The sequence below is a fragment of the Gracilinanus agilis genome, chromosome 1 (assembly GCF_016433145.1).
Source record: "Gracilinanus agilis isolate LMUSP501 chromosome 1, AgileGrace, whole genome shotgun sequence".
In the NCBI taxonomy this organism is placed as follows: Eukaryota; Metazoa; Chordata; class Mammalia; order Didelphimorphia; family Didelphidae; genus Gracilinanus; species Gracilinanus agilis.
The window spans coordinates 95,883,883-95,897,904 of record NC_058130.1 but is presented as its reverse complement, the minus strand read 5'-3'; the positions used below and the strand labels follow the sequence as shown (position 1 = coordinate 95,897,904).

Sequence of the window (14,022 nt, the reverse complement as noted above, 5' to 3'; positions counted from 1 at the left end):
GTGCTTGCTTCTTGATGTTTTGTATATTTGTGTTTCCATTGCAGGTATTATTGCTGGCTTTTAACTTGCAAATTCTTGTCTTAAAATATATAAGTTTTTCTGGGTACCTGATTTGGAATTAAGTTAAATTTTTCTGAATTTTGAAAAATTCCATTCCATTCCATTGCTTTTATTATTCCTTGACCTGGGCAAAAATTCTGTGCAGAATTATCATGCTTTTACATGTGACACATTTTTTTTTGGCTATCTGAGAAATCATCTTGTCATTGTAGTCTTGGAGTTTGATGCAGATGTGATGTGACTAGGTCCCTGTACACTTGTTCGTGTTCTGTGAATTCTATCAATATGCAATCTATTACTTGATTTCAATATTTCTGGTAATTTTTTTGGTACAATTACATGAAGTATAATGATCTGACTTTTTCTTTTCTTTGAATTTTTCTTGAAGCTAAATACCTTTTACATTATTTCTCCAAGCATTGTCTTCTAATCTGTCTTTTTTTTTTTAACCTTATAGTATTTTTAATGAGGATGGTTTTTGAGCTTTTTTTGCTGTTCCTCCTATTTTTCTCCCCATCACTTTGTTCTCTAACTAACTGATTCTATTCCTCATTAAATCCATAGTTTTCTGTATATTCTTTCTGGATATTCCCAAGTGGTTACATTTTTCTTATGATCTTGTTTTGTTCTTTGTTAATTTCATTTATTTATTTTATTTCCTGTTTTTATTATCTGCATTGATGTCCCTCATGAGAGTTCCAATTTCATTTCTGGTGCCCCTGATGTTCATTCATTTTTTTGTTCCTTCTGAACTCTTTGCTTTAGTTCTTCTGATTCTAATTATTAATTCATTGTGTTACATTTTTCTTTTGTTTGCTTGTGTCTTTGATTGTTTCTTTCCTTTTTCTGGGAATCATTTTTTAGGGGAGGTGGTGTGGGTTGAGGGAATTCTTTATGGAAACTTTGCTTTTCTCTCTCTTTTTAAAAAGAGAAAAGGAACATTTTTATCACTTTTTGAGGGGAAATCCAGGGGAGCTGAGCTCTCTTGAAGCTTTTCCCTCTGTTGTCTTCCTTAAAACCCTCCAAATGAGTGATCATGATACCTCCCCTTAATGGGAAACTCACTAACTACCGAGGACGTTTTGGATGGTCCTACGGAAAGCCTTCTTTAGATTTGTCCACAAGTCACACAGCTAGAAAGTGTCCAAGTTTAGAGTTGAACGTAGGACTTCCTGACCCCCAGGACCACGTCCTATCCACCCCCTGCCTGACTGGCTTGTAATCTTTCCTGAAACAGAGGCTTGTGTTCGGTCACTCAGTAACATTGCCAGTGACACGGTTAGGAAGAGTAGCCGATAGTGATCTTGAAGGCCAAATTTGTAGGCTTTAGCTTTCTTGCTCTAGGCAGCTATAGACAAGTCCTGGACCCAGAGTTCTGACTTTGAACTTTTCTTGTCCACAGAATTATTGCCACTGTTACCTTCTACTCTCCAGGAGGCCAAAGTCTCTATCATCGACACTCATTCATGCAGTTTATTGTTTGAGGATCAAGAGAAGAAAGTCCCAACAGTTAAGCTGAGTGATGATGTGCTGTGTGCTTGGGACCTCAACGGTCAAAAGGCAATCTGTCCGGTGAGTGACCAGCTGTATTCCTTCTGGGCCTCCAGACTCAATGCAAAATTCAGAGCTGGATATGGTCAAAGTGTTCTCCATTACAGTCAGAGCACAACTCCTCAGCTGCCCCTAGAGCCTTCTGCCCCTGGCAAATTGGCTTCTTTCTGAATGATAATCTCGGAATCACAGAATTTCAGAACTGGAAGGCTCTTTGGAGATCTTTTAGTCCCATCTCTCATGCTACATAGGAGGAACTTGAGATCCAGAGGAGGAAAGCCACTTTCCCAAGATCAAACAGGTAGGAAGTGTCAGAACCCTGGCAAGACTCAGGCTCCAAATTCCTCAGGTCAGCTCTCTTGCTACCTCATCAGGCTGCCTCCTTTTATTTGGAGGGGGTGGATCACCAGTCACGGGCTTAATGCAGATGCTTCTGCTGCTTCTTCTTTTTTTATGACCCTCACCTTCTGTCTTAGGGTCGATATTAAATATTGGTTCCAAGGCAGAAGAGCAGTAAAGGCTAGGCAATGGGGGTTAAATGACTTACCCAGGGGCACACAGCTAGGATGTGTCTGAGGCAAGATTTTGTATCCAGGACCTCCTGTCTCTAGGTCTGGCTCTCCATCCACTGAGCCACCTAACTTCACCTGGTATAGGCTCTAAACCTATGCCTCTCCGTGGAAGGCTTCCTTGCTCCATTGATGGAGTTAATAATGGCAGGTCTCAAATCAAGGTATATTGGACCTAGAACCAGGAGACCAGCGTTCAGATACTGCCTCCGCCTCATACTAGGTTCATGACCATAGGCTTCTCTGGGTCTTAGTTTTCTCATCTGTAAAATGTGGATAATAATCATTGTCCACTTGTCCCATAAGGTTTATAATGTTTAAAGTACTCTAGAAATGGTAGCCTTTCTTTACTGTCCTTTCCACTGGAGAAGAGTCAGAGGAGAATAAGTATAATAGCAGTAAAAAAATAATTTCTTCCCAGTTTTAGAGCATAAAATATAGAATGTAAAACAAAAAGAGAATTCTCTTTCCATATTCTCTGTGCCTCAGCAAATCTTGACATTTGTTTTCTGGAAGTTGATCTGATAGAGTGTTTGGCTCATTGCATCCCTCTCTTCCTTCTTCTTCCTTATGATAACTCTTTAGTATATAAAAGTGAAGGATCAAATCTGCCCAAGTTGTCTCTTTTTCATGGTAAATATGCTTAGTTCCTTCCACTAAATCTGTCAACAAGAAGAAAGCCATCTAATCCAACCATTCATTTTTCAGAATGGAGAATTACCATAATCTTCAATTAAAAAAGAGTCTCTCCCAGGATATTATTGGGGCAGTTTCTAGAGGTGTGTGCTGGAGCCAGCTCAGATCTCCTCTTGAGAACTTGATTGTTGAGTGAGAGCAGTTACACCTTGGAAATCAGCAGATGCTACACATCAGGGCTTGATGTATTGTTTTGTCGGTTGTCTAGAGCAGTGGTTCCCAAACTTTTTTGGCCTACTGCCCCCTTTCCAGAAAAAATATTACTTAGCGCCCCCTGTCACATACTATCACCACCCCTTTACAGTTACTCACCACCCCCAAATGCACCTGTGGCCATCACCGCCCTCCTGGATCTCTGCAGCACCCACCAGGAGGTGGTGGCTCCCACTTTGGGAATCACTGGTCTAGACTTAAAGTGATGGAGATCACATTAATAAAACAGAATAAAAGGCAGCTGAGTGGCTCAATGGATTGAGAACCAAGACTGGAGACGGGATGTCCTGGGTTCCAATCTGGCCTCCGACATTTCCTAGCTTTGCAACCCTGGGCAAGTCACTTAACCCCTCACTGGCTCTCCCTTAACACTTTTCTGCCTAGAAATCAATACTAAACATTGACTCTAAGACAAAAGGTAAGAGTTTAAATAATAATAATAATTTAGATTAGATTTAAAAGTATGTCCAACTTTGAGAGCTGGTTTTTAAGCATTTACCAGCACACCAGACACTGCTCAAGGCTTTGGAGATACAAAGAGAAAAATGAAAATGTCCCTGTCCTCAAAGAGTTTACATAGGTGGGGGTTAGAGGGTGGCTCAGAACATGGAAGACATTATTGAAGTTGTACTTGACTTGAGCCTTGGAAGAAACTGAGAGGATGAGATGAAGAGGGAGTTCTTTTTAGGCATGGATAATAGTTTGGGAGAATTGAAAGTACACACCCACACACATACACACACACACACACACACACACACACACACACACACATAAGAATTCTGAGTTTGGGAAATAGCAAGTGAAGTACTATAATATTGGGAGCCAAATGGTCCCATGGATAGATTGCCAGGCCTGGAATCAAGAAGAGACTTAGATTAGATAATCTCTAAGAACCTTTGCAGCTCCCCCTTTCTACCAGCTAAAGACTCTTGCAGTTGCAACATTTTAGGATCTTGTAGTGATTCTCATTGCCTGGGGATGGGCAGAGCTGGACCAAATGCCTCCTCTTTCCCTATTCCTGCTCTCCTCCATTCCTACTAATGATTTCTCTTTCTTCCTCAGGGAGATTCTGGAGGTCCACTTGTCTGTGAATTTTCACAAATCTGGATACTGGTGGGTATTGCAAACTGGGGCATGGAATGCGAAGTGCCTACTTTCCCAAGCATTTTCACCAAAGTATCCTATTTTCTGAAATGGATTGAGGAGACAAAGAAAATGTCAGAGAGTTTCTTGACAACAAAAGTTCCAAATGACGGCATCCTTTTGGATGAAAATGGCATTATCCAAAGCTCAACCCCTAAATCCTTAGCTTTCCAGACTTCCTTCCCCTCCCAGATATCTGTTCTGTTTTTGCTGGTCTGCCAAGGTCTCCTGATGGTACTGTAAATCTTCCTCCCACCTCAGGATATGCATTTTCTCTTCCCACTGCCTCCAAAGGCTCTCCTTCACCTCTTTCCCACCCTCCCCAAGTCCTTCAGCTCCTATCCTCCCTCTATCTCATCTTTCCCCTCTTCCTGGTCCTCTCTCACAAATAGGGTGATGCTCATGTATTCCAGGAGGGCTATGGGGTCTTGTCAGTTACTCTATAACATGTCGGTGGTGGTGGTAATGGAGGAGGCAATGTGATAAAATGTCTGGATCCTGGTGGTAATGGGTGTCATGGATGAAGAAAATGAGGGTGTTGGGCTGGGTGTCAATAATGAAGAACTTTACGAAGATGAGAACCCTGAGGGACTTAGGATATTGGAAACAGATAGTCCTTGAGTGGTTAAAATGAAAAAAAAAAGTGCTGAGACTTTGAGCCCATTAAATTGTTGCAATGAAAAAGACCATAGAGTCATGTAATTACTTTTTTTTTTTCAGGGTTTACTTTTTTTTTTTTTACTTTTTTGTTTTAGAAAAAAATTTTCTATGGTTACATGATTTATGTTCTTACTCTCTCCTCCCTCAACCCCTCCCTCCCTCTAGTAGCTGATGTGCTTTTCCACTGGTTTCTTCATGTGTCTTTGATCAAGACCTATTTCCATATTATTGATAGTTGTACTAGGATGGTCATTTAGAGTTTACTTTCCAAATCATGTCTGGATCACCTCATGTGTTCAAGCAGTTGTTTTTCTTCTGTGTTTCCACTCCTCCAGTTCTTCCCCAATTGATGGGCATGCCCTCATTTTCTAGTTTTTTGCTACCACAAAGAGCATGGCTATAAATATTTTTGTACATGTCTTTTTCCCTATGATCTCTTTGGGGGTACAAACCCAGCAATGGTATGGCTGGATCAAAGGTCAGGCAATCTTTTAGCTCTCTTTGGGCATAATTCTAAATTGGCATCCAGAATGGTTGAATCAATTTACAACTCCACCAGCAATGCATTAATGTCCCAATTTTGCCACATCCCCTCCAACATTCATTACTCTCCCCTGTTGTGATTTTAGCCAATCTGCTAGGTGTGAGGTGATACCTCAGTGTTGTTTTGATTTGCATTTCTCTAATTATTAGAGATTTAGAACACTTTCTCATGTGCTTATTGATACTTTTGAATTCTTTATCTGAAAATTGCCTATTCATGTCCCTTGCCCATTTATCAATTAAGGAATGGCTTGATTTTTTGTACAATTGATCTAGCTCCTTGTATATTTGAGTAATTAGACCTTTGTCAGAGGTTTTTGTTATAAGGATTTTTTCCCAGTTTGTTGTCTCCCTTCTGATTTAGGTTGCATTGTTTTTGTTTGTACAAAACCTTTTAAATTTAATGTAATCAAAATGATTTATTTTACATTTTGTAATTTTTTCTAACTCTTGCTTGCTTTTAAAATCTTTCCTTTCTCAGAGATCTGACAAATATACTATTCTGTGTTCTCCTAATTTACTTATAGTTTCCTTCTTTATATTCAAGTCATTCACCCATTCTGAATTTATCTTGGTGTAGGGTGTGAAATGTTGATCTAAACCTAATCCTTCCCATATAGTTTTCTAGCTTTCCCAGCAGTTTTTGTCAAATAGTGGATTTTTGTTCCAAAAGTTGGGCTCTTTGGGTTTATCATAGACTGTCTTGCTGTAGTCACTTACCCTAAGTCTATTCCACTGATCCTCCCTTCTGTCTCTTAGCCAGTGCCATATTGTTTTGATGACCACTGCTAAAGTTGTTGATTATTGCTACTAGCTTTTTATTTGATTCTCTAGGATTTTTAAGTAGATCATCATATCATCTGCAAAGAATGATAGCTTGGCCTCCTCATTGCCTATTTTAATACCTTCAATTTCTTTTTCTTCTGTAATTGCTACTGCTAGTGTTTCTAGTATAATGTTAAATAATAGAGGTGACAATGGGCATCCTTGTTTCATGCCTGATCTTATTGGGAAGGCTTCTAATTTATTCCCATTGCATATGATACTTGTTGATGGTTTAATATATATACTGTTTATTATTTTTAGGAAAGGCCCTTCTATTCCTATACTTTCTAGTGTTTTCAACAGGAATGGATGTTGTATTTTGGCAAAGGCTTTTTCAGCGTCTATTGAGATAATCATGTGATCTTTGTTTGTTAGATTGTTGATATGGTCAATTATGTGGATGGTTTTCCTAATGTTGAACTATCCTTGCATTCCTGGTATAAATCCCACCTGATCATGATGGATAACCCTCATGATCACTTGCTGGAGTCTTTTTGCTAGTATTCTGTTTAAGATTTTTGCATCTATGTTCGTTAGGGAGATTGGCCTATAGTTTTCTTTCTCTGTTTTTGGTTTGCCTGGCTTTGGAATCAATACCATATTAGTGTCATGAAAGGAATTTGGTAGAACTTCTTTGCTTATTATGTCAAATAATTTGTATAGTATTAGGATTGTTTCTTCTTTGAATTTTTGATAGAATTCATTTATGAATCCATCAGGCCCTGGAGATTTTTTCTTAGAGAGTTCTTTGATGACTTGTTCAATTTCTTTTTCTGATATGGGATTATTTAAGTATTCTATTTCTTCTGCTGTTAATCTAGGCAATTTATATTTTTGTAAATATTAATCCATATCACCTAGATTGCTACATTTATTGCTATATAATTGGGCAAAATAGTTTGTAATGATTACCTTAATTTCCTCTTCATTAGAAGTGAGGCCTCCCTTTTTCATCTTTGATACTGTTAATTTGGTTTTCTCCTTTCCTTTTTTTATTAGATTTACTAGTACTTTGTCTATTTTATCTGTTTTTTCAAAGTACCAGCTTCTAATCTTATTTATTAATTCAGTAGTTCTTTTACTTTTACTTTTATTAATTTCTCTTTTGATGTTTAATATTTCTAATTTTGTTTCCATCTGGGGATTTATTTGTTTGCTTTCTAGTTTTTTAAGTTTCATGCCCAATTCATTAACCTTTGCCCTCTCTAATTTGTTAATATATGCAATCAATGATATAAATTTTCTCCTTAGAACTGCTTTGCCTGTATCACATAGGTTTTGATAAGAAGTCTCATCATTGTCTGTGTCTTCAATGAAATTATTAATTGTTTCTATGATTTTTTCTTTAACTAACTTATTTTGGAAAATCATATTATTTAATTTCCAATTAGTTTTTGGTTTGCCTCTCCATGTATCCTTGCTAATAACTATTTTTATTGCATTATGATCTGATATGGTTGCATTTATTATTTCTGCTTTTTTGCATTTGTTTGCCATATTTCTATGCCCTAGTATATGGTCAATCTTTGTGAATGTTCCATGTGCTGCTAAAAAGAAAGTGTATTCCTTTTTGTTCCTACTTATTTTTCTTCATATATCTATTAACTTTTAATTTTTCTATTATGTGACTCTGGGCAAGTCATTGATCTTCCAAAGCCTGTGTCTAATTCGTTGGATCTTCCTGATCTTCTTCTATTTCATTTGCTGTTTTTTTGCTTCTTGGAAAGAAGTTGTCAATTGTAATTTCTTTTCTCTTTTTCTGTTGTTTACTCATATTTTTTCCCTTTCCTGTTCTGCTAGTTTAATCAGATGGATTTAATGAGCTTTGATGAAAAATCTTCTCGCAGTTGGCAATGGAGGTTTGTAGTTATGTTCTCTGCAGTCTATGGGGGAGGGGTGTTGGAGTTTCCTTACCCTCGGATGACTTCTTGTCTGTCTAATTGATGGGATTAAGCCTGGACTGGATCAGTCTGTATTGCTTAATGTAACCTGAGGCTAAAACCTCATTGAGTAAATTTTATTTATAAATTTATATTTATAAATTTATATTCCATAAAGAAATTTTATATTTATAAATTTATATTCCATAAAGAGAAAAAAAGGGGGAGTGGGGGACAAGATGGAGTGTTTTTGCTGAGTCTTCTTTCCTCTCAAAGCCCTTTGTTTTCTATCTTTGTGATGTAAAGCAAGTAGGTCTGAAGTTTTGCTCTATCTAAGCCACCATCTTCTGAGCATTTTTGCTGTGTTTCTCTGGCTTTCTCCTCTAGCCACCTCCCTGGTGCCTGTGTTCAACTCCCCGAGTCTGGCGCCAGCGAGGCCTTCTCTCTGGGCCGGTGCAGCCAACTGCTCCAAGATTTCAGGGGTCACCGGAGACTCCGCACAGCCTGGAGGGAAGGGGTCCTGGGATTCCCCTTCTATACCCTCAGACCCAACAGTTCAAGAATTCAAGCCTTTTTCTTGGTGTACCTCTTGAGCTGTCCAGCAGTAGGATCTCCCTGCTCTGTCCTGTTGTTAGATTTAGTCCTCTTTCTTCTTGAAGAGCTTTGTTTTCTATCTTGGTGTGGAAAGGGTGAAGAGGTCTTAAGATGTGCTCTTTCTAAGCTGCCATCTTCCCCCATGTATTACTTGTGACAATAGTTGGAATCTCACTTCCACAGACACAACAATGATTTTCATTTCTATGGCACAAGGATGGAAAATACTTTCCTCTCAACACTGTGAGGTAGGAAGTGCAGATGTCTGCATTTTATAGAAGAAAATACTGAGACTTATTGTAGTGAAATGGCTTGCCCACATTTATATAGCCAGGAATAGGATTTGGAATTTGGAACTGAAGCTTCTACTTGCAGGCCCAGAACCCTTTCTGTGCCACCAGAACCTAGGAGGCTGAATCATCATCAAGACTTGGCAATTAAATGAATGGAGGTGAAGGAGAATGAAGATGAAAGATAACAGACATTTTGAGAGAAGATGACTTCATCAGGAGGGGTAGAGCCATCAACAGAAAAATAGGGAAATTGGGGAGAGAGAAAAGCTGCTTTGAAAAAGATGATGAGTTTAGCATAAGACATGAAGTGTTTGAGCTCCCAGAGGGGCACTAAGGGGTCCATCCATCTTACCAACTATCCATCTACCCATCCATTCATCATTCACTCATTCATCATGTGCACTGCCCAACACCAGATGGCACTGTAGGGTGTCAGCCTAACTCCTTTGGACCTTCCTCAGACTCTCTCTCTCTTTGGGAGCTAGCTGTCCTTGCCCCTTAGTTCCGCCTCTTTGTGGATAGTATCTCATTGGTCTAGAGTTTGATGTGGATAACCCAATCAGATCAGTTCTAGCAGCCTCCATCTCGTTCTGACAATTCTTTCTCTTTCCCCTCCTGCCATGTTCTCATCACATCACTTACAACACACATTTCAATTTGGAGGGCAGCTATATGGTGCCACAGTGCATAAAGTGCTGGATTTGGAGTTAGGAAAACCTGAGTTCAAATGCTGCCTCAGCTGTTTATTATGTGACTCTGGGCAAGTCATTGAGTTTCTGCCTCAGTTTCCTTAAGTGTAAACTGGGGATAATAATAGCATTTACTTTTTCAGAGTGGTTGTAAGGATCAAATGAGATAATATTTGCAAAGCATGGCTGGTATATTGTAGGTGCTTAATAAATGCTTGTTTCTTTCTTTCCTAGAAAATTTTTATTCCAAAAACTAGAAGTAGATCAAAACACCTTAACATCAATGCCCCCAATCCCTGTGACCACCTCCAGATCAGGGCTCAGTTGCCCATCCCAATACCTTCGACCCCAGCTGTTGCAGGGCTTTTCCACTCCCAACAAGGTTTTCTCTGTAGCTCAGTGTCCGGTGTGTCATGGAGATTCCAACAGTCAGAGCACTGTGTTGGTCTGATAGCAGAGAATAGCCTCTTTATTGCCTCCTGCCCTGGTCTTCCCTCTAAGCAGTGACCACCTCTGCACCTTGGTCCTCAGAACTTAGCAGATGCATCTTCTTTGTAGGTGTTTTCATCTGTGGTACTAGGGATGCCCCCAGGTTCTCCTAGTCCTGGCCAGGCGGCCAAAGATTTTGTGCACAGAGAATGGTGATGCACTTTAGAACATTAATTTAGCCCTTCCTGTGTACAGTGACAGTGATATACTGGGCTGAGTGAGAGGCACAATGCTTAGTGAAGATATGATCCTTCCTTTCAAGGAATTTATAACTTGGGGGAAAAGCGAGAAAAGAGACAGAAATGCCATCCCCACTATAACACAGAGTTTCATGTTATGTGCATTAGAGAAGAGCAAAGCAAATATACTACAAGGAATACTTGGAGGAAGAGATTGTTATTTATCTAGGGCATCAGGGAAGGCTTTCAGGAGGACGTAGCATTTGATTTGGACTTTTAGGTAGAGCTAGGAATGGACCTAATAAAAAAGGGTGAGGGCATTCTAGGCATAGGTAATAGCTGGAGCAAAGGCATGAAAACATCACATAATTTGGGATTGTATTAGGTTAAAAGCTACTAGGATTTCCCCCCTTATACTTCTACCATATTAGTTGGCCTAACTCATTCTCCAATGCATGAGGAAGCTGGGGGCAACTAAGTGGCTCAGTGGATTGAGAACCAAGCCTAGAGATGAGAGGTCCTGGGTTCAGATCTGGTTTCAGATACTTCCTAGCTGTGGAACCCTGGGCAAGTCATTTAAACCCTATTGTTTACTATTCTTCTGCCTTGGAATAAATATACTATGATTCTAAGACAAAGGTAAGGATTATTAAAACAAAACAAACAAAAAACCCAACAACACTATACCATGACATCTCATCTAGCATGAGAACAAATAAGAGTTCTTCAATCTCGTTCAACCATAAGGCATCTTCTATGCAAGGAGCTGCTGAACTCTAACATCCAGACTATCGTGGCACAAGACTTTCATTGGGTCCATCAGGGCATCTGCATTTCCATAGGGGGTTTTAGAGAATAGATCAAGGAAAGTTCATCATGTGCTCTCTGGAGTAGATATCTGTGTGGACTTTTCAGTAGCCTTTATATTGGTTACCTGGGATAGGGTCAAATGGAAACCCTCAGAATTGCCGGATCCATCTCCTAAAATTAACATGAATGTTGGATCTGTAGGGGATGATGGGGATGAAGGAAGATGGTCATACCATCTCCTCTACCTATGACCCTGAATGAGGAGAGGCAGATGACAACTGATGGCTTAAAGGGGTTTACAGGGAGGGAACAGGTAGCTTGGGCCATGGGTACGTGATATGGGGTTATCTACCTCACCAATGCCTTCTCTCTATTGCTGTGGTTGAGACTAGGAAGGAACAATAGGTTTTCCCCAGGGAAAGAACCCGACATTCTCTTCCTGTGCTTCTCCAGGGCTATCTGAACCCTCCCTCATCCTGCCATGGTCTGCTGGGCAAAGACCTGATAAAAGGCTTCTCTTCCTCAAGGCATTGACATCTGACATTACCATGATGATTTATTGACCAGATGAGAATATGGTAATGTCTTTGGATCAGACAGATGGTGACCCATCTGAGGATTAAAGGATAAGAATTAACACTATGAAAACACAAGGTCTAGTCCACTCAGTCAAGTCTGGGGGAATATAGTTGGTGGAAGAAGTAATTCAGGCCCTCACTTCTCCACAGTCTAAAAAGGAAGTTCAGAGGATTCTTGGACTCCTTGGATTTTGGAGAATCCACATTCCTTGCCTGGGTATCCTAGTGGATGCCATTGACCCAGTCACCCACAAGACTCCCTCTTTCAGATGGTGCCCAGAACAGGCGACAGCCTTGGAAGTTCTAAAGTCAACCACCCAGGAGCTCTTACCTCTACCCTTAGGACCCATGGAACTCAGGGGCTTTGTCCACAAAGACCAGGCTGAGCTGTTCACTGACATCTTTACCATCCCGAATGCCCACAGAGGTTTTAGAGCAGCCAGCTTCCTGACAAGACCACTCACGATGCTATAAAAAAGCGGTTGCTTGGGGGCAGCTAGGGCTCCTTGAAATAGAATCTGAAAGTTTAGTGTTTAGACCCAGGATTCTTACCTTCTCTATTACCACTCCAGGCCAGGGAGGGGTCAGGGGCAGAGGACTCATCATAGAAGAAACATTTGATCTAGCCTCATGCAGCCTCCTCCAGTAGATTAGGAGTTTCTCTGAAGCCAAGGTATTGCCTCTGCCTAGGGAGGTGCTCAACAGACCCTCCACCCCAAGCCTTAAGGGAAGTTTTGAGGCCCACGAGGAAACAGAGAATGGCATCTGGGGGAGGCTGGTAGAATTTTAGGACCTGCTGGATAGCCATGAACTGGGCACAGAGAAATTATTCTCCTGGAGGAAACCTTTCAGCTTCTGCTCAGAGCCAGGCCTAGGGGGCGCCCTTTAGAAGGGGCTTGAGCATCCTTAGCTAGAGCAGTGAGGAGTGCCCAAGGGCTCATCAGAGGCCCAGCACCCAGAATCCAATCATGGGGTTCTCTTTACAACTTCTGATGGGAGGGCGCCTGGGATGGCTCCCCTTCTTGGGGCTGCTGCTGCCCAGTGAGGCTTCCATCTTTTTCCCTTGTTCTCCACTCATCCCCTTTGTCTATGCTCCTAGTTATCTCCCCTCCTGCTGGTCATCTTGCCTCTCCACTCACCTCACCTTTTCCTGTTCATTTTCTTACCCCCTTGTTCTCTCCCTTCTTGTTTTCTCACCTCCTGATCTCACACTTCCCATGATTTCACATTTTCCTTGTTATCTCCCTCATGTTCTCCCCTTCCCCACCATTACTTCTTGGTTGTTACCCTCTACTAGTTACCTCATTCTTTATCTTCTCTCTGGCTGAGTATCATCTCCTTCCAATGATCTCCTCTGAAATTTCCCTCCCATCCCAGCTACTGTTCTCTGTCTCTATCTCTCTCTGGCTGTCTCTATCTCTGCCTCTGTCTTTGGGTCTCTACATCTGTCTGTCTTTCTGTCTCTGCCTCTCTGTTTCTGTCTCTCTCTGTCTGTCTCTGTCTCTGTCTCTCTGTGCTGTCTCTGTCTCTGAGTCTCTATGTCTGTCTGTCTCTGTCTCTCTGCCTCTGTCTCTCTGTTTCTCTGTCTGTCTCTGTCTGTTTGTCTCTCTCTCAGTTTTCACCTCTCTTTTTCTTCTTGCCCAGGCTTGGGATTTCATTGATATAGGGAAGTCTTTAGAGAGGAAACTCAAAGCAGAGAGACAACTTTTGTCCTCTTAGAGTGTTGCCCAGGACTGGTTTTCTCACCTCCTTTCATACTCCCCTTCTTGCTGTCTTCCTCTTTACCTCCAATCTCACCTCCTTCTGTCATCTCATCTATCTTCATCAGCTCCCCTCAACCTGGCAGTTTCAGGGCTCCCTTAGTGTGATTCCTTCTCCCCCTCCACCCTTTTTATCCATACTCTGTGTCCTATAACTTCTCTGTAGCCTTTACTCCATCTCCTAGTTTCTTACTCTACTCCATGTCACCCTTCTCCTGTTAGAGCTCACATCTCTCTATTCTTTTCCCCAGGTTTTTACTGCCAGGAACTCAGTAAAGGTAGGACAACTATTTTGAAACCTTGCTTAAAGGAGTAAATGGCCTCTTCTTTCTGCATTTGCACTTAACTATTATAGATGATGGGCAAATTTCACAAAGTCCCTTAGGTAGTTCAACCTTGTGATATTCAAAAGGCTGGTCAAGGGATTCCTCTCTCACCCTGTAATGCCTAGTTTCATTAGTCCAATTACATCTCTGTCTCTGTCTCT

General features: G+C 40.9%; 1 protein-coding gene across 1 annotated transcript in view; it reads left to right on the top strand.

The window, feature by feature from the left end:
- The first annotated feature begins 12,743 nt into the window (after window positions 1-12,743).
- LOC123230812 (serine protease 38-like) overlaps window positions 12,744-14,022 on the top strand; it is a 32,356-nt gene continuing 31,077 nt past the window's right edge. Inside the window, exons 1-2 of the mRNA XM_044656987.1 lie at window positions 12,744-12,816; window positions 13,787-13,813. Coding sequence (XP_044512922.1) covers window positions 12,744-12,816; window positions 13,787-13,813 — 100 coding nt within the window. The remainder of the gene's footprint in view (window positions 12,817-13,786; window positions 13,814-14,022) is intronic.